Source organism: Rhinopithecus bieti, unplaced genomic scaffold (genome assembly GCF_001698545.2).
Source record: "Rhinopithecus bieti isolate Rb0 unplaced genomic scaffold, ASM169854v2 scaffold_5260, whole genome shotgun sequence".
NCBI lineage: Eukaryota > Metazoa > Chordata > Mammalia > Primates > Cercopithecidae > Rhinopithecus > Rhinopithecus bieti.
In genome coordinates, this window is record NW_016805896.1 from 5016507 (window position 1) to 5044089 (window position 27583).

General features: G+C 38.8%; 1 protein-coding gene across 30 annotated transcripts in view; it reads right to left on the reverse strand.

Moving 5' to 3' along the window:
• The window catches only part of DTNA (dystrobrevin alpha), a 419414-nt gene that overhangs the window by 30928 nt on the left and 360903 nt on the right, over positions 1 to 27583 (reverse strand). For 12 of the 30 annotated variants that reach the window (XR_001886016.1, XM_017874053.1, XM_017874045.1 and 9 more), the window contains 3 exons: positions 13839 to 13926; positions 9977 to 10074; positions 3564 to 3677 (listed from right to left, as the gene is read on the reverse strand). Coding sequence is in view for 26 of the 30 variants with exons in the window: in XM_017874053.1 (XP_017729542.1) it covers positions 3564 to 3677; positions 9977 to 10074; positions 13839 to 13926 (300 nt within the window). In the remaining 4 variants the exon portion in view is untranslated. Of the gene's footprint in view, positions 1 to 3563; positions 3678 to 9976; positions 10075 to 13838; positions 13927 to 23412; positions 23506 to 24077; positions 24157 to 27583 lie in introns of those variants that run through there. The other 18 variants (XM_017874044.1, XM_017874037.1, XM_017874043.1 and 15 more) reach the window with 6 other exon arrangements.

The following is a 27583-nucleotide window of genomic DNA, read 5'->3' on the forward strand; positions in this document are numbered from 1 at the left end:
TTTTTTTTTTTTTGGTAGTTTCTCACTATGTTGCCCAGGCTTGTCTTGAACTCCTGGCTTCAAGAGCTCCTCCTGCCTCTGCCTCCCAAAGCAGTGGGGGTCATTTCTAATTTACTTTCTTACAGGCTTCTTCTATAATGTATTATGAATTTAAAAGTTATAAACATTTCTCAATTCTTTTTGAATAAATTGATATTTTTAACTTTATAATTAAAAAATATAAATATTTAAATTTATATTTTTAACTATTATTGCCACTTACAAGCAATCCTTACAAGAGTAAGAACTGCTTACTCTTGAAGCAATCCTTCTTTAAATTTCCTTTAAAATTGGTTCTTTTCTGAATCCAGAGTATGAGAAACATTGTAATTTTATGTGCTTTAATGGTATGTTATTTTAGTCTTTGTCTTCCTGGGTTGAAGCATTCGAATTTCAAGTCTTGCCCCATTCAAGAATATTCCTCAGTGACAAATCCAGGAGGTGTTCTTTCTCCTTTTTTTTTTTTTGACCTTGTCTGTGTATGGTGTTCCAGGTACATCCACAGTAGTCCTTGGCACAAGAGCAGATAATGTTTCTGATTTCTTTCCAGTTCTCTTCTTGATAATGTTCTGTAATTTTGGCCCTTTGGCCACAGAAGCACTTTGGGAAGAGGGTTAAAGCAACCTTCTAAAACTGTAGGTGTGATCCGCCCGCCTCAGCCTCCCGAAGTGCTAGGATTACAGGTGTGAGCCACCGCGCCCAGCCGTTAAAACCTACTTTCTTTTAGAACAGTGTTAGAACAATTGTCAAAATTTTAATAAGGGTTTATATTGAATACAATATATCAACATTAACTTTCCTGAATTGAAGATGGTATCATGGTCATACAAGATAATTTTTTTCTTAGAAAATATATACATAAATTACACACAATTATACAAATTTTTTACGAAAAAAATTTCTCGTTATATATCATATATAAATACATAAATATATACACTAAGTGAAAGGTATGATATCTGCAACTTCTATGTGACTTCTGTGAATCTCAGTTTCCTTATCTATTAAAGGAGTAGCATAACACTGCCTATCTCCTAGGTTTGTTATAGCAATTATATGGGACAGTGTATGCAGAGTTAGTATGCAGCAAAGTGTCAGATGAGCGCATAGAAATGCCTGTCATTCCTATTCATTGTCAGTTCTGGCTGTGACTCAGCTTTCAGTTTTCTTGTGGCGAAAGTGAAAAGGGAAAGGGAAACATGATCGTTTAGAAAGTTCGTTGTGGTTTTAAGACAAAAATGAAAGTATGCATTAACGAAAAACAAAGCTCTGCTGTGCTCAGGTGTTACAGAGTCTGAAGAGCAGAGCAAAGATAGAGTCCCCGGAAACATCCATGCAACCAACAGGAACTTGGTAAAATCCATAGTCATAAAGAACCTGCTTCATTTTGTCTTTTTGTATGGCGGAAGAAAACGGGACTAATTCTGACAAGGGTTTCTGCGAAGAGGCATCTGTACTTACTATAAAAAGTGTGACTCAGAGTTATAGATATACCTGGAACATATTTGGCACCCAAACTGAAAGATGAAAAGAATGGGCCGGGCACAGTGGCTCACGCCTGTAATCCCAGCACTTTGGGAGGCTGAGGCAGGTGGATCACGAGGTCAGGAGTTCAAGACCAGCCTGGCCAAGATGGTGAAACCCAGTCTCTACTAAAAAAAAAAAAAAATTCCAAAAATTAGGCGGGCGTGGTGGCACGCGTCTGTAATCCCAGCTACTCAGCTACTCCGGAGGCTGAGGCAGATAATTGCTTAAACCTGGAGGGGCGGAGGTTGCAGTGAGCCGAGATCGCGCCACTGCACTCCAACCTGGGCGACAGAGTGAGACTCCATCTCAAGAAAAAAAAAAAAAAAAAAGAATGTAATCAATACTTTCCAACTACAGGTGCCTTGTGAAAGATCAGTATGATACTTACATGAGGGAATGTCTTTGAATTTAGTATCGTGTTGTTTGCCACATAAATACACTGGAATACCAGCCTTATTCAAGGCATGGTATGAAGCTAGTCTGAAATGGAGCCCACAGCAAGACTTTCATTTTGCAGCGTGGTAGTAGTAGGAGAAACCACATTTCTTTTCCAAGGCCTGCTACTCCCTAGCTTCTGACTCTGAGAAGTGCACTGAAATGCAGCGGCAGAATCTGATTGAGGCAGAAGAATAGGGTCTGGAGGCAGCGAAACTAACGCCGATTTGTACCGACTTCCTAGAACTGAATGAAAAGGAAAACCTCACCTTTCCCACCCAAGTAACAAAAGGATCAGAGGCTACTCCCTTTGTACGGCGAGGCAGATGAATAATAGAAAATGCCTCTGATTGGTCCCCTCCTGCAACCAATCAAATGTTTGCATAGGATGTAACTTTGCAACTTCACTTCAGCCTCTGATTGGTTGCCTCCTGCAAGCAATCAGAGTGGTCCTGGGCCAAGTGCTCATTTACACAGGGTGTACCCAAGTAACTAATGGGAAACCTCTAGAGGGTATTTAAACCCCAGAAAACTCTGTAACCAGGGCTCTTGAACCACTTACAGGAGCTGGCTCCTACTCTGTGGAGTGTACTTTTGTTTCAATATATCTGTGCTTTCGTTGCTTCATTCTTTTTTTGCTTCGTTTGTGCGTTCTGTCCAGTTCTTTATTCAAAATGCCAAGACCCTGGACAACTTCGTAGTCAAGACCCTTCACAGGTAATAAGATGACTTCTACAGTCCCTTCTAACTCAAGTGTTTTATGATGACAGGCTAAACAAGACTAGTCTTTTACATTCACTTACAGTACAAGAAGGTATGATGCCTAACACTAAAGACCTGAATATAAAGATATTGGAGACCAAGACTGAGAAAAAATCAGACTCCTTTTAGAGTTGGAGTAAATGTCTACATTTAAAAACCTGTGATGTTTATTTAACTGGTTATTTCTAAAAAGTGCTGAGTTCAAATTGTTCCTAGTGAGACATGTTGTTTTTGATCTAAAGAACACTGCTGGCCGGGTGTGGTGGCACATGCCTTTAATCTTAGCACTTGGGGAGGCTGAGGCGGGTGGATCACCTGAGGTCAGGAGTTCGAGACCAGCCTGACTAATATGGTGAAACCCCGCCTCTACTAAATACAAAAAAATTAGCTGGGTGTGGTGGCGCATGCCTGTAATCCTAGCTACTTGGGAGGCTGAGACAGGAGAATTGCTTGTACCTGGAAGGCGGAGGTTGCAGTGAGCCGAGATTGCACCATTGCACTCCAGCCTGGGCAACAACAGCAAAACTCCGTCTCAAAAAAACAAAAACAAAACAAACAAACACTGCTTTTCCCTGTACCAAATGAAAGAACAAAATATAAGCAGCTTCCCTCTAAATCCCCCAGATATCAGCAATTAGGTGTGTGCTATGAAAAAAAAAAAAACAAAAAACAAAACAAAAATAAAAAACAAACGTCAGCAGCTAAGGTAGCTGAGGACTGTTTTCTGGCTAGACACTGCTAGACTTTCTCAAAGATCTCACGCATATATATTCCCTGAGATGATGTGGGTGCTCTCTTACCTGAGGAGCCGGAGTTCTGCCAGCAGGGTGGGGTTTTGCTGTGCCTTCTCTGGCGTGGGCTGAGAAGCTTGTTCATGCTCTAGCCGAAGTCTCTGGATCTCCTGTAAGATTTCTCTTGGGAGAGAGGAGGAAGGTGAGAAACCAAGGTTAGTTAGCTTTCAGGACACTAACGTCGGAGCAGATCAAGGCCAGCAGAACAAAGGGAGAAAGGATCATCCTATGTTTAGGAGCAGAACCGACCTTCCCTAACCAACAGATTCCAGTGTATTTAAGAGGCGTTGACTACAGCTAGGTGCTGTGGGTGCTGTGGGTGACAGGAAGATTGACTTCATTTCCAGTACATCCAAACCTTGAAGCTTCTGCAGCATGTCGTTGAGTTAAATCACCAGGACCCAGTCATCTCTCTAGCAAGTAATGTAATGCAGTGGTAATGTGTCCGACTTTGGAGTGTGCTGCTTAAGAGACAAAAGTGCATCTTCCTGTTATTTATGATCACACTCTGCCACCATGAAGTACCTGCAGCTACGAAGTAAGAGGAGCCTGAAGGGAAAATAAGGATAAATGGGGCTCATTTCACAAAACTAAGTAACCTCATTCTCTCACCAAGAAGGGACTTCTCATATTGAATTTATCTGAGAAGACCTGAGTTAGACAAAATTCTTTCTCTCTTTTTTTTTTTTTTTTCTTAAATCTCTCAGCCTTAACAATGGATCTCAGGGAAGTCCACCTTAGAAGGAAAGTGCTTTTAAAAAGATTCACTGTAATTGAGTCTGTGACATAGAGTCCTATTAGTGTGACCTCTGTTGGAGGTGAGATGTGTCAGTCAACTATTGATGTCAGAGCCTGGGCTTCCCTGCATTTGGGTGAGCATTAGGCTAGCCATAAAGGATATGTGAGTGGCAAGGCAAATTATCCCTGAGCGAGTCAGAAGCCATTAAGCAGTGTTCTAAGTCATGTATTCTTGGGAGCTGGGGGTGTCAGTTTCCTACTCAACAAAAGGCATAGGAGCCAGTAGGATAGAGCAAAGTACTGCGAATGGAAGGTGAATTTGGTGGACAAGGAAGTGGCTTTCCATTTTGGAAGGCTGATTTAAAACTGCTTGCTTCACAAAACCCCCAGAATCAGGAGGCTAATGACTAGTGAGTCATTATACCTTTCGTGGGTGTGGTGAGAAGATGGAACTGTAATTCAGTGGTTTTCAATCTTTTTTTTTCTTCTCCTCTTTGGGATTCCATGGAGGAATCCTTTCTTTAAAAGAAATATGCCATGGATACCCAATATGTCAGGCAGTTTAAGGGGAGGGGTGCTGCTGGGGTTAAAGAAATGATGACAAGTCCCTGTGTTGCTGGGACCTGCTGTGCCCTCCCAGGTGCCCCTGCAGAGCCCTCAGGATACCATAGAGCTCAGCCTGAAAATCAGTACAGTGGGATTTCCAAGATTTCCTCCAGGGCTAACACCCTGATATTCTATGACTCCTGCTATTCTCTTTGTTGATTCTAAAGACAGAAACATGACAGAGCCATTTAGTCCAAGGAAGGAAAAGAGAGCAGCAGCTCTGGTAAGAAAAAATAAGAAGAGCTATATAACATGCATCAAGTAGTTAGTCTGTACCTGGGAACTCTGCTGTCTGCTTTAATATTATTTTATTTCATTCTATAACAGTTCTATTACATATAGGTACCATTATTATCTCTGTTTAATGAATGAGAGAATCCAGGCACAGACCAGTTAAAAGATTTCCCCAAGTTCAATAACAAGTAGACGGCAGAGGTGATGTGAATCCAGGCTGGCTAGCCCGAAAGCCCACATATATCAGCCTGCCTCAGTCTTCTGGTACATGCTTTGCCGGGTCTAGCCAACACAGGCTGTGACTTATACAATATAATTTGAAGATTCCTGGTACTCCTAATACTAACTGATTGACTCCACCAAAGGTGCTATAAGGGACCATTATCTTCTAAAGATCATTGCTGAAATGTCCGTGATTACCTGGGGTAGACAGAGTCATTAAATGAAGTGAGGAACTCCATCCTCCCCTTAAACTCACAGACCTGATTACTGGGTTGTCACCTTAGAGACATGGGTTCTCTGGGTGGCTTTCCATGGTGCAGTAGTATTACCTGAAGGAGCTTTTGGCTCTGGGATGTCTAGAGCGCACCAGGCTGCTGACTCAGAGAGATGAGCTCAGGATGCACTTGCTGCTCATCAGAGATGGGTTGGGGGAGCTCTGGAACCCACAAAAGAACTCAGGGACAGAACGTATCTCTCTTTCTGCTTCTCACTCCTGTTTCTTTTTTCTCTCTCTAGTTCTTAAAGACATGGATTTAGAGAGTATGATCCAAAAGTGTTCAGGAAACAAGCAACAAGAGTGATATTAAGGCATGACCAGGGTTATTGGGGCCTTCATGGTGCTTCCTGCTGATTCTGGTATCAGAAATAGACCCATATGGAGGCAGATATCCCTGGGGTATTTCCTCAGAAGAAGTCCTGCTTTCCCCTCAAATGTGTTATCCCCATGCCTGAGTGGAAGCAGAGTATTGGAAGGGAAAACAAAGTGCTCTGTAGGTTAATTAACACCGCAACCGAGATAAGATATTCGTGAGCTTGTGAATTTCTGTTAGTGTTTTCTTTCTAAGAAGGGATGTAGGCCTGATGCTGCAGCTTGTGAAAACTCTGGTCAGGGTTAACCTCCTTTTGATATTCCACAACACCCCTTTTGACCTTGACGTTTTATCCCTTCTCTTTGTATTGGGACAGATGAATAGGAGGAAGGAAACAACAAGAGAGTGAAAGAAAAGAGGATTGCTAGTAAAATCTGAGTTGTGTGAAGGTTGTCGTTGGAAAATCTGGAATCCCTAATGGGAAGTTTAGAAATGAGTAATAGAATCTTGTAAATTAACATTTCAGCACTATTTTGCCTTTTGTCTAATCATCTCCTTTTTGGGTTCCTTTATTTTTATTTCTGGAACCATCTATCTAACATAATTCCTCATCACTTCCCACCAACTTCTGGTCAACCCCTTGTAAATGCAACCTGTATATTTAGTGAGCTGATTACTTTGCCATAAACATGTGGACATTCTGTCACTTGCCTGACCACTGCTGTCCATCATGACAGGATAGAATTAAAATCCTTTGGTCTGGTATACAAGCTTCATATACTGATGTTTTCATTTTATTCTTTATTCGATTCCTCAGTGCTAGCCTGGCAAGTGTCTTGTTGCTTTTCTCAAAGTCTGTGTGTATTTTTACCTGGAATTCTATCTCTGAACTTTCACTGCAAAATTTCACTGTCCTGAAATGTCCTAAAAACTCACCTTCCCCATGAAGTTTGCCCTACATAACCTAGACCACAATGATGGTGAAGTGGGTCATGTTGGGGAAAAAGAGTAGAAATAACACCTCACATTTAAATTTTTATCTGTAGAATGGGGATGATAATAGTCAATCTGCCTACATTAAATAGTTGTTCTGAGGACGAAATGAAGCTATATTTGTACACATGTACTTTAAATGTATTTTAAAGTTGTCCTTATTCTCGCTTCAACTCCCCAAAACAGAGACCCAGGTTTCTTACTGCTGCCACCTGGAAGCTGTGGGCATATGTTATTAATACCAGCTGTGGTCCCTTCCCCATTGGATGGCTCCATGCTCGTTAGCAATCATAATATGTCTTAGAGAAAAGGGACTAAGGGATGGAGAAGGGATTATGGAATGATGTCTGGTAGAAACTCCAAATGAACAGACTACAGGAAAAGTTAGGTCCTTCTTCAGAAAATGGCCTCAATTCTGGTGTTCATTCAGGCCTCAAGCTGGCATAGCCTTCCAATAGCAGATACAATGGTTGTTTTTATCACTTCTTTCCTCCTCTCTTCTTTAGCTCTTTCTGTTGCCTTATTATGGGACACTGACTGGCTTACTGACATCTGTTAATTCTGAGTCATTTTAAATAAACCTCTCCCACCATATATTATTGGTTTACTTTGTGGACTGAAAAAAAAAAAAAAAACCCCAAAATAAAACAAAACTGTTTTACATTCCAATTCTAACATTTGCTGAGGTTATCAACCATAATATTTTGTTCCAAAAGAGCCGAAACTTTGGATTAAGTCTAATTGTCAATAATTTAAAACTGGTTTATTTTGCTTCTTTTTCTTGCCATATTTCCAGTGCCCGAATTGATGTAAAGTATCAGTACATTTGAGGACGGCCCCTCCATTCTCCTACTCCCCATTGCCATCAATGTCATCAATACTCACACAAGCCTTCCATGAACCACAAAGTCCAATGGTTCTTTTACACTGTTTGCCTTGAGCCCTCTGCCTGCCAGCTCAGCTCATACACTTTCTCCAATGCCTGCCTGTCCCCACTTTTACTTGCATCCCCCAACTGCCCTTTTCCTTTCTGTGGGTTCTTTCTCCTACCTTATTTTAAGTGCCTTTGCTCATTTGAAGCCTTGGCTCCCACTCTCAATGCTTGTTTCTGACTTGGCACAATTGCTTGCACATAGTAGATATAATAAATGTTATATAAAATAGAATAGGTAATTTTACAGACTTGTGACTATCCTGAACAACTTCCAATTTGTATGGCTGTTTTTTTCTAATTCTTCACTATGCGTCTACTCTTTCCCTTCTTAATTCTTTCCTCCTATTATTTGCTACATTGAGAGGGATCACGTGACACACTTTTTTTTAATTTAATTTTTTAATTTTTTTATTCCAGCTCTGATGTGAGCACATCTCCCCGGGGCTCAGAGTAGAGCAGTAGTTTCAAAGGTGATGGAGTCATGGTGTCACATTTATGAAGCTATTTCTATCCTAATTTGCGGTTTCCTAATGATGACAACCAGGTCTCAAGACAACTAAGCCAAAAGCTTTCCTTACTAGAAAAAATATGAAAATGTGCCAACCAGAGTTTGCACCTTCCTTTTTATTCTTTCTTGAGAACTTTAAAGAATACTTTGATCATTTATCCCCAAATTCTCAGGTTAAACTTTACAGGCATGAAATAATTATCACAACCTCCTCCTTTACTCCACCAGTTCGACCTCAAATGTCACATCAGTGTTTAAGAATGGGATTAAGCGTGGAAATGTTTTAGTGCCGTTTCAAAAAACATGTTACTAGAATGTGTCAGGTTGGTGCAAACATAATTGCGCTTTTTGCCATTAAAAGTAATTAAACATAATTCCAAAAACCACAATTACGTTTGCACCAACCTAGTACAAATTGTTCCATGTTGCGTTTCCTCAGCACCAAGTTTGAGACTTAACTCAGCTATTCATCATTTTCTCACTCAATGTATGCCTACTGAGCTTCTACAATTGCCAGGCCTGGTTCTGGGCTCCAGGGACCATTTAGCCACGGACTCTGTTCTCAGAGAACTTCTGTTTCAGTCAGGGAAGACAGACAATAAACAAAGAAACACACACGGTTATTTCGGACGGTGATAAGTAACACCCCCCGCCGCCCTCCCCCCACACACAGGGGGATGTAATTGAGACTAGTTTCTGGGCTGGGGCGAATAGGCAGGATGAGACAGGTGGTCTTTTAGGAGGTGATAGATGAGCTGAGACCTCAGTGATGAGAAGGAGCCATCCACACAGAGACCCGGAGGAAGAGCTTTCTAGGCTGAGGGAATGACAAGTTCAAAGGCTGTAAGACAGGAGGAAGACATGGGAGGCGGGAGTGTGCTGGGCAAAGTGAGCTGAGGCTGGAATGGCTGGAGGGAATCAGGTCAGGTAGGACCTTGCAGGTCACGGTAAGAGGAGTGGGATTTAACTGAAGTGTGATGGGAACACATTAGAGGGTTTAAACCTGGAATAACATAAGATTGATGTTTTTGAAAAGGACAGGCTGAACTGGGTGGTGGTGGAGATGAGCTGGACAATTTTTGGGGTGTATGCCGTGGAGGCGGACTGTGAGTCAATCTGTGTTGAATAGAGGAAGAACCTGCTGATGGGCTGCAGGTGGAGCTCTCTGCATGTTTGGATAGAGTAACTGGGTGATGGTGGTGTCTCTCCAGGGGTTCTCTCCGGCGAGCCTCCTACCTATTTCTGGGTGGTAGAGACACCTTCTACCAAGTACCCAGGAGGCTCCTCCTGCACTAGAAGCTCTTGAACAAAATTAAGTATGTCAGCAAAAGGGAAGTGAGACCGTCTAGAGGGGCAACATTAATTGCATTGACATCTCAGAACTATACACACACACGCACACGCAGTTTTCTCATGAAGCTTCTGAAGTTCTAAAGATCTAAAGACCAGCTTTTTGGAAATGAGCATCACTGACTGTAGGTGTCTTCCCTTGAGTATGCATACAGGGTGTAAAGCCCTGAAACTTGAAAGCACGACCATAGGTTATTAATGAATGCGCACGTTGATCAAACAAGCCAGCACGTCTACAAAGCCTCACCTGTTCTTGTTTTCTAGCTCAGCAATCAGCTGCCTTTGCTGCTTATTCGCATCGATGGTGAAAGAGATGTCAGGAGCACTTCTCTGCTGAGTTGGCTGCTGTAAAATAAGTAGTTTGTAAGATTTCATATTGAGAATGTGAACCTATGTATTTGGGAAGGCACGAGTTATGAGATATGCAGACAAGGAGGAGGGAACTATTTCTATCAAAACAAAGAAAGCAAATACATAAAATTCAATTGCCATTCTCCTGTGGACCAACTTTTCTGTGGATCCGGAGCACATCTGTCAAGTGGAAGACAGAACAGAATTCTCTGGCAGGCAAATACACAAAAGGTAGGAAACATGATTTTTCAGTTTTCTGACTGAAAATTTTTGGGAAGTGATTTTATTTTTGCCACATTATCCTCATTGTACCTATTCTTTCATCATAGGTGGCTTTAAAAGATGTTGCACTGTTGAGAGGGTGCTTTCTCTAGAGTTACTGTTCAATTACTGTAATATACAATTAGAAATATAGTTTTAGGCCAGGCATGGTGGCTCACGCCTGTAATACCAGCAATTTGGGAGGCTGAGGCGGGCAGATAACTTGTGGTCAGGAGTTCGAGACCAGTCTGGCCAACATGGGGAAACCCCATCTCTACTGAAAATTCAAAAATTCGTTGGGCCTGATGGCACACACCTGTAATCCTAGCTACTCGAGGGGCTGAGGCAGGAGAATCGCTTGAGCCTGAGGTGGAGGTTGCAGTGAGCTGAGGTCATGCCACTGCATTCCAGCCCGGGTGACAGAGCGAGATTCCATCTCACAAAAATAAATAAATAAAAATATAGTTTTAAAGTCATCGTTAGTAAGACTTACTTTTCTGATTCTTCTAATCAGCAAACTTTTATGTATTTCTTTATTCACACATGTAATTTTAGATTGATGAATTCACGTATTCATGTATATTCTTTGATTTGCTTCTTCTACCTTCACACCGCTCCAGCCCATCATTTTCAGTAATGCAATCAGCTTTAACAACTGGTATACATGCAGTCATAGCTTTCTCCATTCTCAGATAAATATAGATACCATTAATCATATCATACCATATATATATATATCTGTGTGTGTTTATGTATATTTAGTCAAGGATTTATTTGGTGTTGTTTTACAAAAATGGGGTCAGATTATGTGTCTTGCTTTGTTTTACAAAAATGGGGTCAGATTATGTATCTTGCTTTCTTTGCCTTACAGTACATTTTGGAAATTCCTCCAGACCAATTTTTTTTTTTTTTTTTTTTTTTGAGGTGGAGTCTCACTCTGTTGCCCAGGCTGGAGTGCAGTGGTGCAAGCTTAGCTCACTGCAAGTTTCGCCTCCTGGGTTCACGCCATTCTCCTGCCTCAGCCTCCCAAGTAGTTGGGACTACAGGCGCCCACCACCACACCCGGCTAATTTTTTGTATTTTTAGTACAGACGGGGTTTCACCGTGTTAGCCAGGATGGTCTCAATCTCCTGACCTCGTGATCCGCCCACCTTGGCCTCCCAAAGTGCTGGGATTACAGTCATGAGCCACCACACCTGGCCCTCCACACTAATTTTTATTGTTTTAAAACAAATTTTAAAATCACAACTAATCTTTCTACTGAAGAATGCAAAGCTTTTAAAATGGCAACTGTTGCCTAAGCCAGATGCAGAGAATCTTGTCCTGCTTTTTAAACCTAACTGTAGGAAAGATTAACTTTTGTAAAGGTTTTGCTTTTATAAAGCTGTCTATGCATTTTAATTCACACCTCTTTTCAGCAAAGAATGACTTGTGTAGCTAACAAGAAATTTTGAGGTCCTACATTTTAGATTCTAAATTACTTTCGATAGCTAATTCTGGCATATGGCAGCACTGACTTGTGGTTCAAGAGTTTCTTCTGATTTCATTACATAAGACTTCCTTTTCTGGCATATACTTTATGTATTGATAAATGGTAGAAACTTATCTGAGCCAGTTGTGAATTTCAGTTATTGCTTTGCTATGTATATTAATTGATCAGGAATTATACAGAAAAACATTGACCCAAGTAAATGACCTTTCCATCTCATTTCTAACTGTCATTTTACTAATCATGATTTATTCAGCTAATCATACTATTCTTAATATGTGGTTATGAAGAGATTTACAAAGGAACTAGAATTAATGTGTGGACGGTATCTTTCCTATGATGGATCCACAAAGGTTATATATAGTGTATGTAGGCAAGGAACACAAGTTACTAATGTTCTCTAGAAAGAAATGGAACAAGACTGGAGAAGTTAGTGCATATATAAATAATAACATGTGCATGGAGATTTAGCAGTCTGCCAGGGATCACTAACTCAAATGCTGAAAGGGGCAGGGAAGTAACCCAAGGGAGGGAGAGGGAGGTGGGCCAGGGTAAGGGTTGTGGCAAAGTGCCACACGCTTGCCCTGTCCGAATCAGCAGAGGAATGCCTCCACTCCAGCTGCCTGCTGTCAGAAGGAATATGCATTTGATCTGGTCAGTCTTTTAAGATAAGATGAAAATCCAGACTTTCAAGGAAAGCCATCTGATTTGTAAGTCCTGACATCTAATAAAGAATTGAAAACACTGTAGGGCTCAACAAAACATTTCTGGGGGACAAATTTGGTCTGCAGGCTGCCATTTTGTAATTGCTGGTTTATGCAGTACTTTCATACATTTTACTGTCTCAGTGGATGCTAATAACAGGCAGCACTGACATATATAATGAGCATATTTACACCTATGTACAGACGAGGAGACTGAACTCAAACAAGCAGTGCTTTGCATGAGGTCATGGAGAGCTGGGACACACATTGCTAATCCCATATTTTGGTATACCATAGCCTCTGTTTATAGAGGTATATGCATGGATAAAGGCAAGAAAACTTGGAAAAGAGGTTTTTCTGGAAACTGTTTTGCTTTTACTTTCAAGTGACTCCTGGAGGCGTTGCTTGTCCTAAAATCTAATTCTCCCATATTCTCAGCTGATTTTATATTTCGATTTTCTTTAACACGTTTGCTTCTTACTTACGTCCCTTAAAATTTCATATACTCCAATTACATCTTTGTTTCACCACATCTGATTTTGGGGGCACATAGCACACTTTTAGCCTGCCCTGGATCCCTTCCATCTTGCTCATGGTAGTTTCTAACAGTGTTACAGTCGTGGATATCACAGAGAGCACGTGCCAGGGCTAATGCAATGGGTCATTATGCAGCTCCCATCTGGGATCATTAGGTTAAATGCTCAGCATGAAGGGCTCTGATAACTGCAACATCTGATGTGAGAGGTGCAGGCAATGGCTTCCTCACTTGCTCCCCACCACTCTTTGTCCTTTTGACGCACTAATTGCAACTCACCCTCAGTCAGCACAGATGAATTCCGAATCAATGTGTCGAGCTGACAGTTGCTTTTGTCTCAGAGACAGACACAAATGGAGAAAGCTTTATTATTTCTACTGGTATATTTTAAGCGTCACTTGCAACTACTCTACCTTAAATTTAGTGCTTTCACTAACCACACCTGCTTTAAATACATTAAAGGAGTCACAACCAGTCCTTGCCCCCTTCCTCGGCCCTTCATATGGAGTTGACACTGAGTGAAGGGGCATGCGAGGATTCCAATTTGACTCCAGGGTCACACTACTGTGGATGGTTTTGTTTCTCAAGTCTTCCATTTTTAAACTGTAAATTCACCACCAAGACACCACAAACATAGCAACAAACACATGTGCAATAAATTAGCACAAATTGTCCTGGTAATCAGCACCAGCTATAACAATAAACATGACATATAAAATTCAAGGATCCCAGATGCCAATAGATGACTTCTTTTACTCCAACTACTTACAGATGAAGAGGACTCTGCTGCCAGCCTTGCCGCATACCTGGCGATTAGCCTGTGTTCTTCATCAAGCCGGTTTGAACTCTCAAGCATGCTATTAAGAACAGAGCAAGAAGGAGACTGTTAGGAAACTGAGAAACATTGCCGCAGTCATATTACCACCAGGAGTTTTTACTATTTCAATGTTTCAGTGCAAAAAATTTGCAAGTGACACAAAACCCTGTTAGATTAACAATCTCGACTTGAATTTGTAACATGATCTAGTATGTAGTCAGGAAAGTCATTAATAAATCCTGTCTTCAGTCAATTCAATTGTCTTACTAAGAAAGCCTCATAGAGAGGTGACTATTCTGATCAATACATCTGATGCAAGAAGAATTTCTCCTTTTATTGCCTTTAATGTTTTTTCTTTCCTTATTACACAAGTAACACATGTCCAAAATTAACATGTTAGAAAATATGAAAGCAAGAAGAAAGAAAAAAAATCATTGTGGTCAATGTCCAGTGATCCCTACCTGCTGGTATTACATTCTCATGTAATTTTCTCCCCTGTAGGATGGCCTGGACTTACTAATCTGCTTCTAATGAATAGCATATGGCAGAAGGAATGGAATGTCACTTCCAACATGAGATTATAAAAAGACCATGGCTTCCATCTTGGGCTTGCTTGCTTTCTCTTTAGCTCTCTTGGTCTGTCTAGTGGGAAAATAGCTGTCAGGTCATAAAGCAGCCTTTACGGAAAGATGTAGGTGATGAGAAACCCAAGCAAGCCAATTACCACATGAATGAATCCCCATTGGTAGAGCCTTCAGATGAGATCACAGCCTGAAGTGACATCTTGATTGCAACCTCATGGAAGCCCTTGAACCAGAAGGACTTAGCTAAGCCAAACCTGGGTCTCAACCTACAAAAATTCTGAGATGATAAATGTTTGTTGTTTTAAACTACTGACTTTTGGGATAATTTGTTATGCAGCATAAGGTAACTAATACAAGTCTCATCTATACTATTACTACCTATTTATAACCTGCCTTTTATATTTACTTCCAGAGAAACAGAATTATAGTAGTGACTCCCAATGACATTAATGGAATTTTTTAGTGCCTCCTATAAATTTACAGAAACTATTCATACTAGAATAAGGATGATCTGAGTTCCTAAAAACTAATGCAAATAGAAGCATTATTAATTCTTCTGTATTTCAGAAAACTTCATTCTCTGAAATCCTCCATTCAAGACTAAGTTCTGGGTGCCATTAAAAATAATTCTACGAAACATACCAATAGCACTAATCTTGTTAACAGACTAGTTGGTTGTAGTTTGGCTTATCGGTTATTGTGGTATGTTTCAGTTCAGAATCAAGATCAGAAACTAGTTCCTCTCATTCATAAACATATTCTTCTGCATCCATTCTTATACTTACAGCTTGTCCTTAAAGAAATTAACTCATAAATACATATTGTAAAGACACCCTCTTATGCCAATATTAAGGTTGTAAGAATTATTCATTGTAATCACTTAGATCCATATCAAGTAACATACTATTATATCATTTATATGTACATTTACAAATAGAGTAAACATGAAACATAGTGTTTTAACCTTTGTTGTGAAGTGAGAAGATGAGTGAGTAATTATGTTCTTCCAGCATTTTGGCTATGTCACTTTCAAATAGCTCTTCTCTGGTTGGCTGAATCCACTATATAACAGGTTTTTTTTTTTTTTTTTTCCTGGTCATTCATAAGACATTCCTGTCTTCATTATCTCTGCTCTAGCCTATACTCCTTATATATATAAGCTATAGCTGTCTTCATGTGCATACTTCCACTCTAGACTTAGCCCTTTTCTCTGAGCTATAATAAATAACTAGAACATTCCTGGATTTCCCTATCTAACAACTGATTTCTCCTTCCTCAGAAAAAGAGGCTTATCTTTCCTTTTGCTCAAATGAGATAATATATGCAAAAAGCATCAAAAGAGTATGATGCCTGGAACATGTGAGGTGCTCAAAAATATTAGTTAATACAATGTTATTATTATTTTGCCTTTTAAGTAACATGTTCATATCCATTAGTAATCCTCATCTCCTTCAAAATATCATCTGCCATCTGACAATTATCTAGAGCAGTGCTTTTCAAATTTTAAAGTGTAAGCACATCACCTAGGGATCTTGTGAAAATGCAGTTTCTGGTTCTGTGGTGGTACGGTAGGGGAAGTTGGGAGGGTGGGACCTGAGAAAATGCATTTCTAACAGGCTTCCAAGAAATGTCGACAATATTGGTCCAGTGTACTGGTTCAACACTGAGTATCAAGGATCTAGAAGATCTTGAAAACAAAATGGAAAACACAAATACGTGAAATGAAGCCGAAATATAAAGGATATAAAAGAGAGCGTTTTTCGTATTTAACAGATATAAACATTCCCTTAAGACAGAAAATTGTCGGATATTGGGCTTACATAATGTATAGTATCAATCCCAGTGGACTGAGATTTTATCCAGTACACAAGTTTAGATTTGGAGTAAGAAAATAATTTTAAGAGCAAAGGCAGAGTTAGCTCTGGAAAACTGATGCTTTAAAGCAGACGTCTGCCTTTATAAAACAATGTCTGCATTCTGCAATGGTTAAAAATAATAACTGAATTCCTTATTACAGCTTCAATGAAAAGGAAAAAGTTACACTGTCTTTTCTTTAGACATCAAACTACCCCACAAAGAGACAACCGAATTTGATTTTAACATGTTTGTCATTTCTGGCTCATGTATTAGGGACTATACATCTAATTCAACACAGTGTGTGCAGATTACAATGCCCATTGCTCCAGGCCCAGGAACATGATCTCTTTGACACCTTGAAAGTGACTTTGTCAGAAACATTTGTATTTTGATAAATAATTTTAAAAACCTTGATAAAAACTTCTGATAAAAGTATCTTTTAAAATGAATGACTAGCTAGTGTAAGTAATATGAAGGTTATGTTTTTAAAAAGCTTCCTGGAAATGTAAGACGTGAAGATATGGGATTCTGTATAGCAAGCGATAACTCATACTTCGATGCCTTTCCTCCCCGAACACTGAGTGAATGAGGGCCTGTGTGATATATTACCCCTTTGTGCACATGAACAATTTATGGGTCTACATGTGCCATTTCAGCATGTTCAAATTACACAAGGGTGAAGGAAACATTCCTCTGATAAATTTCTCTATTTCAAGACTTCAATTACAAATAGTTGAAAATGAATGGTCAATAATCCCTAAATCATTAAAATAAATACCAATTCCAACACTTTCTCCAGCCCTAGCTATTCATTTCAGGACTTTATAATCAGTAGTCTTGCTACGAGACTATGATGAATTAAAAAGTGATTGCAGTGTTGACTGCATTTCAGAGCAGGAAAATCCATTATTTTGAAAACACTCCACTTCCTACCTGAAATGCATGGCCAGTGTCTGTTGCCAGTGATTTCAACGTGGCATTCTAGGAAACTCAAGTGGCCCCAACTGAGCTAGGGCTTGTGAAAGTGTGATTTGGCAAAGATTTCTGGGAACTCAGGGTTTGTTCACACTCCTTTGATTTTTTTTCTGGGCCTTTTCTGCTTTCCAGTTTAGGGTAGTCAACCAGAAAATACTGTGATCCAAAGCATATAGCATATATAAATGTAAAAGCAAAAGCATATATAAATGTTTCTATATTTTCTTTTCATATTTTTTTCTACTACTCTGGATAGTGATGGGAAATTTATCACTAGAAATTAATTTAGAAGGCCATCGAGTTTCATATACTACTCTTCTATTAAAAGGATTAGTGCCTGAGAAAGCATTATTAGTTAACTTAAATGGAAGATTGCTTTATTAGATTATTTCCTATCTTTGGCAGTTGGTTTAGAGCAAAATGCTAAGGGAATAGAGCACTTTTTGTGGCATTATAGGAGTCAGCGAGCTCAAGAGAGTCAGGGTAGAAAGGAACAAAGTGACAATGGGGACCGAGAAGTGGTTTTATGGGACTAGAGAATGGGGAAAGAAAGTAACTCTCAAAGCTTAGTGTAGTGGCCCTCAGTGGTTTGGAACAACAAAAAAAGACAGGAAAGCATGAAATGGCAATCTTCATGGATAACAATAAAAGTTTACCACAATAATGGCTTCCTTAAGGGAGACCTTTAAACTCCTTTATCGAGACCCTGACTTCAATAACCCCCTGTGTTACAGTCAAGGTCATACATTCTACCTTCTAAAAACTCTCAGACTCCCCCATTTCCTTCTATTCCAACTGTTCCTGATGTGACAGTCTTTAGATTTATATTTCCAGGATTCTAAGGAAATATCTTTCTCAGAAGTCCAGTTCAATAATTGAAGTTCCTAAAAATTTTACTAAAGAAAAGGAGTTATGTTAACAGGAAATGAAAACTCGTATAAAAGAGACACTAAGTGTAGATAACTCTTCTTTTTTTTCTTTCAACAGATTATAATTTCTTTTCAAAAGATTGCAGTAAACTCACATTTTCAAAATCAACAAAATGTATTAAAGACAGTCAGTCAAATTTTGACCTATACATTAAAAATATTAAAGGCATACAATTCAGTGGATTCAGTAGTGAAGTGGGTTATGGATTCAACTGTGTCTCCCCCAGGATTTATATGCTAAAGCATATGAATACCCCCAGTACCTTAGAATGTGACTATGTTTGGAGATAGGGCCTTTAATTACAGTTAAATGAGTTCATAGTGTGGGGCCCTAATCTCATAGGACTGATGTTCTTTTAAGGAGAGGAAGAGACACTGGGGTAGAGAGAAAAGATTATTTAAGGGCACAGCAGGAAGGTGTCCCTCTGCAAGTCAAGGACAGGAGAAACCAACCAAGCTGGCACCTTAGTCTTGGACTTCCAGCCTCCAGAACAGTAAGAAAATAAATTTCTGCTGTTCAAGCCATCAAGTATGGCATTTTGTTTTGGCATTCTTAGCAAACTAATACAAAGATGAAGAATAGAGGGGGCATTAAAATTAAAAAAATTCTTGCCCAATTATCACTTTAAGTTTAAAAAAAAATTTTAGAACACCCTATTAGTTGCTCTGTCCATATCAGTGAATTGCTGGTGCTTACTTTGCCCATGTCTACCCTCTACACAAAGCTTAATACTTTAATTTTTCATCTATTTTATACTCCTATCCTAAATGTTCAATTTAAGTGCTACTCTATAACAGTGATTTTTTTAAATAGTAAAAATTCTAATTTTGCTAGTAAAGTTTCTGACTACTCCTAACAATTTTGTTTAGGGTAAGATGGAATTTTTTAGCTACAGCACTACTGATATTCTACAATATCAACAGATGTTTATAGAGCACCTACTATGTGCCTGGCACTGTGCTAGATGTCAGAGATAAGGTGGTGAACAAGTTGGAGAGGGTCCCCGCCCCACTGAAGATACAGTAAGTAGCGAGTCAACCAACCAGCCACCAACCAACAAACTAACCAGCCAGCCAACCAACCAACCAACCAACCAACAAGCCAACCAGCCAACCGGCTAACCAGCCAACCAACCAAACCATGATTGCAGCTGATAAGAAGAAAATAAAAATAGTATGCTATAATAGAGACTAATATAGGAGACCTATTGGGGGAAGTGTCTTTAATCTAAGATTGGAAGCTAGACAAGCAAGTTCATGTGCATATAGTAGGGGTGAAATGAGAAAGAATGTTCCAGACAGAGGGGAGAACTAGTATTGAGGTCTTGAGGCAGGAAAGAACTTGGTTCGTTGGAGGAATTGATCAAAAACTGACATGAATAAATGTAGTGATTGAATGGGAGAACCCCAAGAGATCTGAGGCTGAGAAAGGAATAGGCAAGGACTAAGTTACATGCAGATTTGTACACCATGGTGAGTGGTCTAGGTTGTAAACTAGGTCCAATAGGAATCTATTTAAGAGTTTTAAGCATGCAAGTTAATTAAAATTTAGACCTTGTAAATGAAATTCTGAAATAGGCATTCTTAGACATCTTTTTTCCCCAAAGCATAAAATATTGTGGAACAATTTTAAACTAGATGGATTATTAATCCACTTAACAAGAAATCTATTGGCAACACAAATGTACACTTTCTTGTACTTGAGAAAAATATAAGCAGAACAATTTTAACCTAGTCATATGACATCAGGTGTCTAATCAAGTGACAATGGTTAGAGATAGAAGTTCTGGGCTGGTTTCAAATCATTTGGTTGGTCCACTACAGACCCTGGCTATAAACTAGCAAGCCCAGGCACTTGACAAGCTTTGGGGACAGGTAGTAAAAGCCTACTGTATCACATTTTCAGACTCCTTCTCCTGCAATGAAGAAGACGCACACAAATTATTAAGGCTTTTAAAACTTCGTTGAATTAGGAAGGAAGCAGAAATTCTCCCCTGAGCTGCAGTTTATTTATTTTACTTATCTGACATCAGAACCAGCAATGACATAAGTGTTTCTTTAGTAGCCAACTATTACAAATAAGTCAGTTTCCCATCGTGTTAAGTAGTTAATATAGGGTAGAAGAGCGCCACATAGAGTTAATCAGGATTATGTCTGAATAACGGCAAAAACAAAGCTTCTCATAGAGAACGGCTATAAGGTTCCTGTTTGCGGAGCATCTCATGAAGGGTGCACAGACAAGGAGGCTAAGGAATGGGGTGGAAAATAGATGGGACCCAGTGTCATAGGGCCTGTTTGCAAGCACTTACTAGCATGTGACTTTAGATAAGTCACTTAATGTCTCAAAGCTCATATTTTTTAAACAGTGAGATGGAAATAATCATATCCAACCTTCTAGGACTATGAGAAGTAAAGTAAATAATTTGTGGAAAAAGGTTCTGTAATTTTTGAAGCATTTTATAAATACAAAATGTAGTATTCATACTCCAGCTGTTGAGATAAAAGAAACTGAAGACAAAACTCTTGCCCTTTTTGAAGCTTACAATTAATGTGAGAAGTCACAACTCAAGGAACTGCATACATAAAAGGTAACTTTTAAGAATCACCATTCCTGTTACTAGTATGTGCTCAAAATGTTTGCTAAAATCAAATAAAAACACTAGAATAAGATATGCAGTCTCAGTAAATACGTGGAGGATGCAGTGTGAAGGAGGTATCCACAAAAGATCCTGAAAGGCATGTGTTGATGCAGACTTTAAAAAAGGTGATGAAACACAGTGGTTATGAACTTGGATGGATAATGGTTAAAATCTCTGTCCCAATTTTTATAGCTGTGGGACTATGGGAGAGTCAGGTAAGCTCTCTAAAATGATACCTTTACTTATCTATAAAAGGTGGATGATCTTATTTACTCCATGGGCTTACTTTAAGAACTAATTTAAGGACTACTTTAAGGAGAAATTATGTATACAAAGCTCTGAACATAGAGCTTGGTATGAGGTAAGTGTTTTACAAACACGATTATTATTACTATTATTATATGTCTCACTGTGACTTGATGGTAAAGCATTGTAGCTACAATGACGTTAAAGGAGGTAAGAGGTCATTACATTACTTATAGAATCATGACAGCTGTGAGGAATTGTTAGGATCTAACAAAACATAAAGAAAAGGGAAGAAAACATAAGAAATTTGAAAAAGTTGGAATTTTTTAAGGATAGAAAAAAACTATCAGAAATACGGAGGGTGCAGCTATTAAAACAAAGCCCCCTTCATTGATTGGTTGGTCTTAAATTCTGCTTTGTTTTCAAAATACAAATCACATTTAGCTTTCATCAAGCAGATGCAAGGTGTCTCTGCTGAGACAGATTTATGGTCTTAAGTAACCATCAAGTCAATATGATGAATCACTTGAGTAGGGAAAATGGCTGGTAGTGACAAACTCTGAGCTCTTCTCTTTGGAGATTTATTTGTGACAACCTTAATTAAGAAAAGGTCAAGAAAGAGCAGTAGAAATAACTAGAGTGTGCTTAGAATGATGGGAAGAGGACACAGGGTGAGATTGCATCATTGCCTTACAATTGAATCTATACTGACTGTATTCTTCTTCAAAGATGAACAATACCATTAACAAAAAAAATTCAGTGCTTAGTTCTACTGTTTCAGCTACCATGTAATACTGGAGTACCAAACTCCTTGGGAATAAAGCAATTTTGTAGTTTTGAGAGGCTGAGTTGTGAAAAAGTGGATACTATTTAATCTAGCAGCTCACAAAATTTGAAGAAAGGGATGGATTTAGGTCAGCCGAAGAGTGCATTTTTATCCCCTTAAACAGTAGGATCTAAGGTAAAATTAAACTAGTATACTGGTTATACATTTTTAAAAACATAAGATACATGTATGTACTAAAGCACATAAATGTTCATCAGTTCATGAGAACTAAAAATTATCTCATGTACTAATCTTGCAAAAATAGGTCTAAGAAGCAGTAATAGGAAGAAAATTTTGAAAATATTCAAGTGAGGAGGAAAGAGGTCCAGAAACAAAGTGGCTAATAACATCAAGTGGTGAGGGCAAGGAGCACGGAGCAATGGCCTAGCATCTGAGGGATGCGTTGGTGAAATACTAGGTTGGTGCAAAAGTAATTGCAGTTTTTGCCATTACTTTTAATGTAATTGTCATTAATTTTGCCAATTACTTTTCCTCTAATAGTAGAGGAAAGAGGACTTGCGATGCTAAAGGTTTGAAACATTTTAATGGAAATTGAACCCATTGGCTCTCTTAATAATTATAACTATGGAAAATCCATGGGCCCTTAGTTCAGAGAAAATTGAAGTGATTGAGAAAAACTGACATATTTTCAAGGAACTGGTTTGCTAAATATGTTTATAAAACAGTCGTCTGAACTAGATTGAAAAATACACATGATAAATACAAAGTTTGTCCTTTTCCTTTAATTCAAGTTGCAAATCCACATTTATTATTAACACCAAGTAACTTTAACCAGCGGAAGGAGTCTCCTATGTCACAATTAAAATGGAGAAAAGCCTTTTGAGTGGCTTTATCCAAGCATACAGGGCTATCTTAATTCCTGAATTTAACATTTCTGAAACTAAGTTTTGTGTATTCCAAGATGTAAAAGCAGGCTTTAGCAGCATGATCATCAGAAGCATGCACAATAGAATTGCTGAAAGACAATTGTTCCCACTGTTATCATTGTTAAATGATTTCCATTTTGTGATTCAATTACATCACATTTTTTCTTTTTCACTCTTATCTTGAGTAAAATGAAGCATTGTTTTCCAAATCAGCAGAGACATCCATGTCCTTGGATAAGACAAATTCTTGTATCGTCATCCTGTGGTAATTTGGTATGACATGTAGCACAGAACTGAATGGTGGGGCCTGGAGTCCTGAATCTACCTGAAGGCTAATCTTTAGCAAGGCATCCCTTTATGCAAGTTTTCGCTTTAGCTAATATATAAACAAGGATATGAATCTTATGGTTTCTTCATGGGAAGTATACAAACTAACATCACAAGACTTCTTAACTGAATCAGTTAACAGTGCTTCAGTGTCACCACTGGCATCCAGTGACCTTGCTCCTTGCTGAGACTGCTTGTCACCAGCTCAGACTGCATCCCTCTCTAAGGACAGTCAAGCAGCCAAACCTGCACTAACCATGAGGGGTTGTTCCGGAGCATGTTGACATACAACCCGATGAGAACATGTTCATCAGCTAGCCTGTCTGCCACATTCAGGCTGTACTGTATCCTGAAACAGGGCAGGGGGAAAGAAAGGGTGTTGTTAAGAGAGGTGGACAGAAACAAGCAGAGAAGGGAGGAGTGAGTTTTTGGTAGAAAAGGCATTTAGAAAACCAAGCAAGTAAAGGAAGGGTAGTAAGTGATGTGCTATGAAAAACACAAGCGAAATCCAGGCAATAAAACCCACAATTTCTATTTCACCAACTTTAAAATAAAGACTTCCATTTAGGTCAAATAAAGTTTTAGAAAACAGATTTACATTTTTCAATCACTAAGGCCAAGGTATTCATCTGTACAGTAAATACATTGAAATGGGTTGCAAGCAAAGATTAAATATCCTTCAGAAAATCGAATCTTCAGCTTAGTCATTTCAAAAAAGAAAAAGACACAAATCTGGGAAAGTGAATAACAACATAGATGTGTCTACTGGAAATAACTACTTAGTGCTGTTAATTGGGTTAGAGCAGAGCTGCTTTTACTGAATCAAAGATGGTCTTTCACACACAAAGCATTTTTGACAAAAGAAGTCTCCATTTTTAGTTTAGTTAATGCAGGGTTCCAGTACACTCTGGCTGAAACTTACCCTTTGCCCTTCAGAAAAGCTGGAGCAGCCCTAGCCAGCAGTTTGTTCTGCTCTACTTCACTGTCCTTGGGAGGAGAGCTAGTTAATAAGATGGGAAAGCCAAGAAGAGCGTAAACACCGCAATGCATTCAAGAATAGAAACTGGCAACAGACACTCCCAAGTCTAGATCCAAGTTCCATCTGGACAGATTTCTTATTATTTTGAAATGTTCAAGATGTTTTCAGATTTCCACAGAGTTCAAGTAGGAGTAGAAACCCAGCCTGAGAACACAACCGCAATCACCGTGATCCCAGATTTGACCTCTGCTATTTGCTTAACAAGAAAGCATTTATACTGGGTATGTCTAGACATAATGAAAATTCATTCAACATTTATCATGGCTTAGCATGTAAACAGTCCAGCAGTTCACTGAGTCCTGCCAGCCTTTAGATCCCACTCAAGAACTTTAGCCTTCCCTACATCCTCCAACTTTCTGTGCTGAGTAGAAAGACTTGAAAATTACCTAGCTAGAGATTGCTTCATATTGGAAGTGTTTTACTACTCCAAGCAAAAGCCACATGATCTTGGCTGTGGAGCTATAAAGAAAATTTTCAGAGAAACAGAGAAATATACCTTTGAGTCTTATACATATATGTTGTTATTTCTTATGTTTATATTAATACAAAGCTAGTGAATATAGTCTTATTGCTAAAGCAAATTCTTAACATTATAGATTCATTATGGGAACTACTCATTTTCTTTAGTAGTTTAAATGGCAATTTTAAAGTTTAAAATGCAGTTTTATTAAAGTACAAATAGAAATATAAATAATAATTCATTAAGTGTGGCTACAGTAAAGTCATCCAAAATCTACTGTGACAATTTGTAGTCATACTACATTGAGAAATATGGTATTAATTCTTAGTATTACAGTTGTATTGGTTGGTAATATGTTTAAAGAAAGTTTGCTCCTCTATAGGTTAAGTAAGAATTTGCCCTGCACACTGGTAAACCTAAAATTATCCTACTCCTTATTCAGGGAAAATAGAAAAATAAATTGTCTGTCTTTGTTTGAATGCCAAATATTTAACTACTTGGATATAAATTATGAGGTTCTGCCAAAAATTTTCAAGAAACTCTAAATCTACTAAATATATATATAATGGTTTATAAATTAGTTAAAATCTTAAAAACTTTATACTACAAGTTTTAAGGCTCTATTATAAAGCACCATTCTTTCAGGCCATGAAGTACTAAAAAATATAAATTTATACATATCACATTAGAACTATGTACATTATAGTTGGAATTCTTGCTTTATAATACTGTATATTAAAAGATTCCTTGAATAGTGAGGTCTCTGATAAATTTAATATTAAATTTGATTTGTAAAGAAAATGACTAGCAAAGAGTAGACATGCATGTTTGGCAGATGAATGACATTTTCACTCAGCTCTTCAGAAAGGCATCTGTTATACAAATTATTGCTGTACTTAAAAAGTTCAACTGTATCCAAACAAAATTGACTTTTTTTTTTGAGATGGAGTCTCACTCTATCACACAGGCTGGAGTGCAGTGGCATGATCTCGGCTCACTGCAACCTCCACCTTCTGGGTTCAAATGATTCTCCTGCCTCATCCTCCTGAATAGCTGGGATTACAGGAACACACCACCATGCCTGGCTAATTTTTGTATTTTTAGTACAGATGGGATTTCACCATGTTGGCCAGGCTGGTCTCGAACTCCGGACCTCAAGTGATCTTCCCCCCTTGGCCTCCCAAAGTGCTGGGATTACAGGCGTGAACCACCATGCCTGGCCCAAAATTGGCTTTAAAAATAAATTAGATTGTGTTTTAGGAGAATTTACTTTCCTGATAACCTTAATACTTATCTTTATCCAGCATATTGATGTTTTCCTTTTAAAACTGCAAAACCTGCCCATCAGGGCCAAATAACCACCTTCAGCCATCATTTTCTGTGATGTACCATTATCCCACCAAAACACTTTCTGTGTTCTGTGATATACCATTACCCCACCAAAACTGCATTCCAAACTATGTGTACTGAAGCAGATCTCCATACATTAATTATGCAGTACCTACAGTACCCCTGCTGCCCAATATCCCCCCAGTTATTTTTTGTAACTAAAGATAGATGAATCTATTACATAATTTATTTTGGATGCTTGCAAAACCATTTAAAACACTGTGTGAAACATCCATAAGTCTTCCCTCCAAACTAAACTATCTCCCTGCCTTCTTATGCTTCTCTGTTCCTTGAATCCCAGAAATTGTGGCAATAATTTCTTAAGCAAATAGCCGAATAATTGCATAGGGACAACCTCTCACACTGAACGTGCAAGATAACAAGCAAGAATCAGTAGAGAAAAGAAACACAGGAAGGTCAACCACGAAGATGTGTTTGCCACAAATTATTCTGGTGAAGTTCTATGGGAGGAAGAAGATGTGTCAGTGAAGGCCCAGAAATGTGGGTCCACCACCCACCACTGACAAAGCCCAAGCATGGAGGAGCCCTAGCCTCAGTATTGTGTAGGGGTAGGGCTGAGAGAAGGGGGCAATAGACCGGACTTTCCTTTGGTGGCCTTCTCCTTTTTTTTTTCTTCAAATCTTTGGGCTCCTCTCCTCCTTCCCCTACTCCACTTGCCTGTCTCCCCTCTCCTCTTCCTTTTCTTCCTTCTTCTAACCAGGTCCCTTCCTCCCTCAAAGGAATGAGACATATTCTATGTATATACATCTCTTAACATTTGCTGTCATTTTCTTTGTGTTGGCCCTTGCTGGTGTTGGTTTAAAGAAATAGTTTAAAATCTTTTATCTTCCTTTCCTTTCCCATGAGGATTCTTAGAAAAAACAATTCTTGGAAAATAGGAGAGTTACACCATGAACATTTATGAGTTTCTGGAAATAAACTATTTTGTTTTGCTATAGCTCTTAATTTTAGTGCCAGAAGAACTTCTAACTTTTAATACTCACTGTTGACATAGTTTCTGTAATTTCTAGAGTTAGCTTCAAATTCTTCTCATCATCTGTTTCTAGGAAGCCAAAAATATGACCACGTATAGAGGAAGCCAAATGCATGATGAAAACAAGATAAAAATAGCCACTCTTTCAAAATGAAATGAATCAAGAACCTTGAGAGTTGACTGGGAGACAGGTTTCACTTAAAACTTGGGTCTTTAAAGTCTTTTCACTTGAAGTACTTTCCACCAGAACCTCTTCTAGCAAAGTGAAATTTTTTCTCTTGAGTTGCTGTGAAAACAGTGATTGCTATGGTTTGAATATTTGACCCCTCCAAACTTCATGTTGAAATTTGATCCTCAATGTTGGAAACAGGGCCTAATGGGAGGTGTTTGGGTTATGGGGGCAGATCCCTCATGAATGGCTTGGTGCCATTCTCACAGCAATGAGTGAGGTCTCACTCTATTAGTTCCCTTGAGGGCTGGTTGTTACAAGTAGCCTGGCACCTCTTCTCTGTGGCTTGCTTCCTCTCTCCTCATGTGATCTTGGC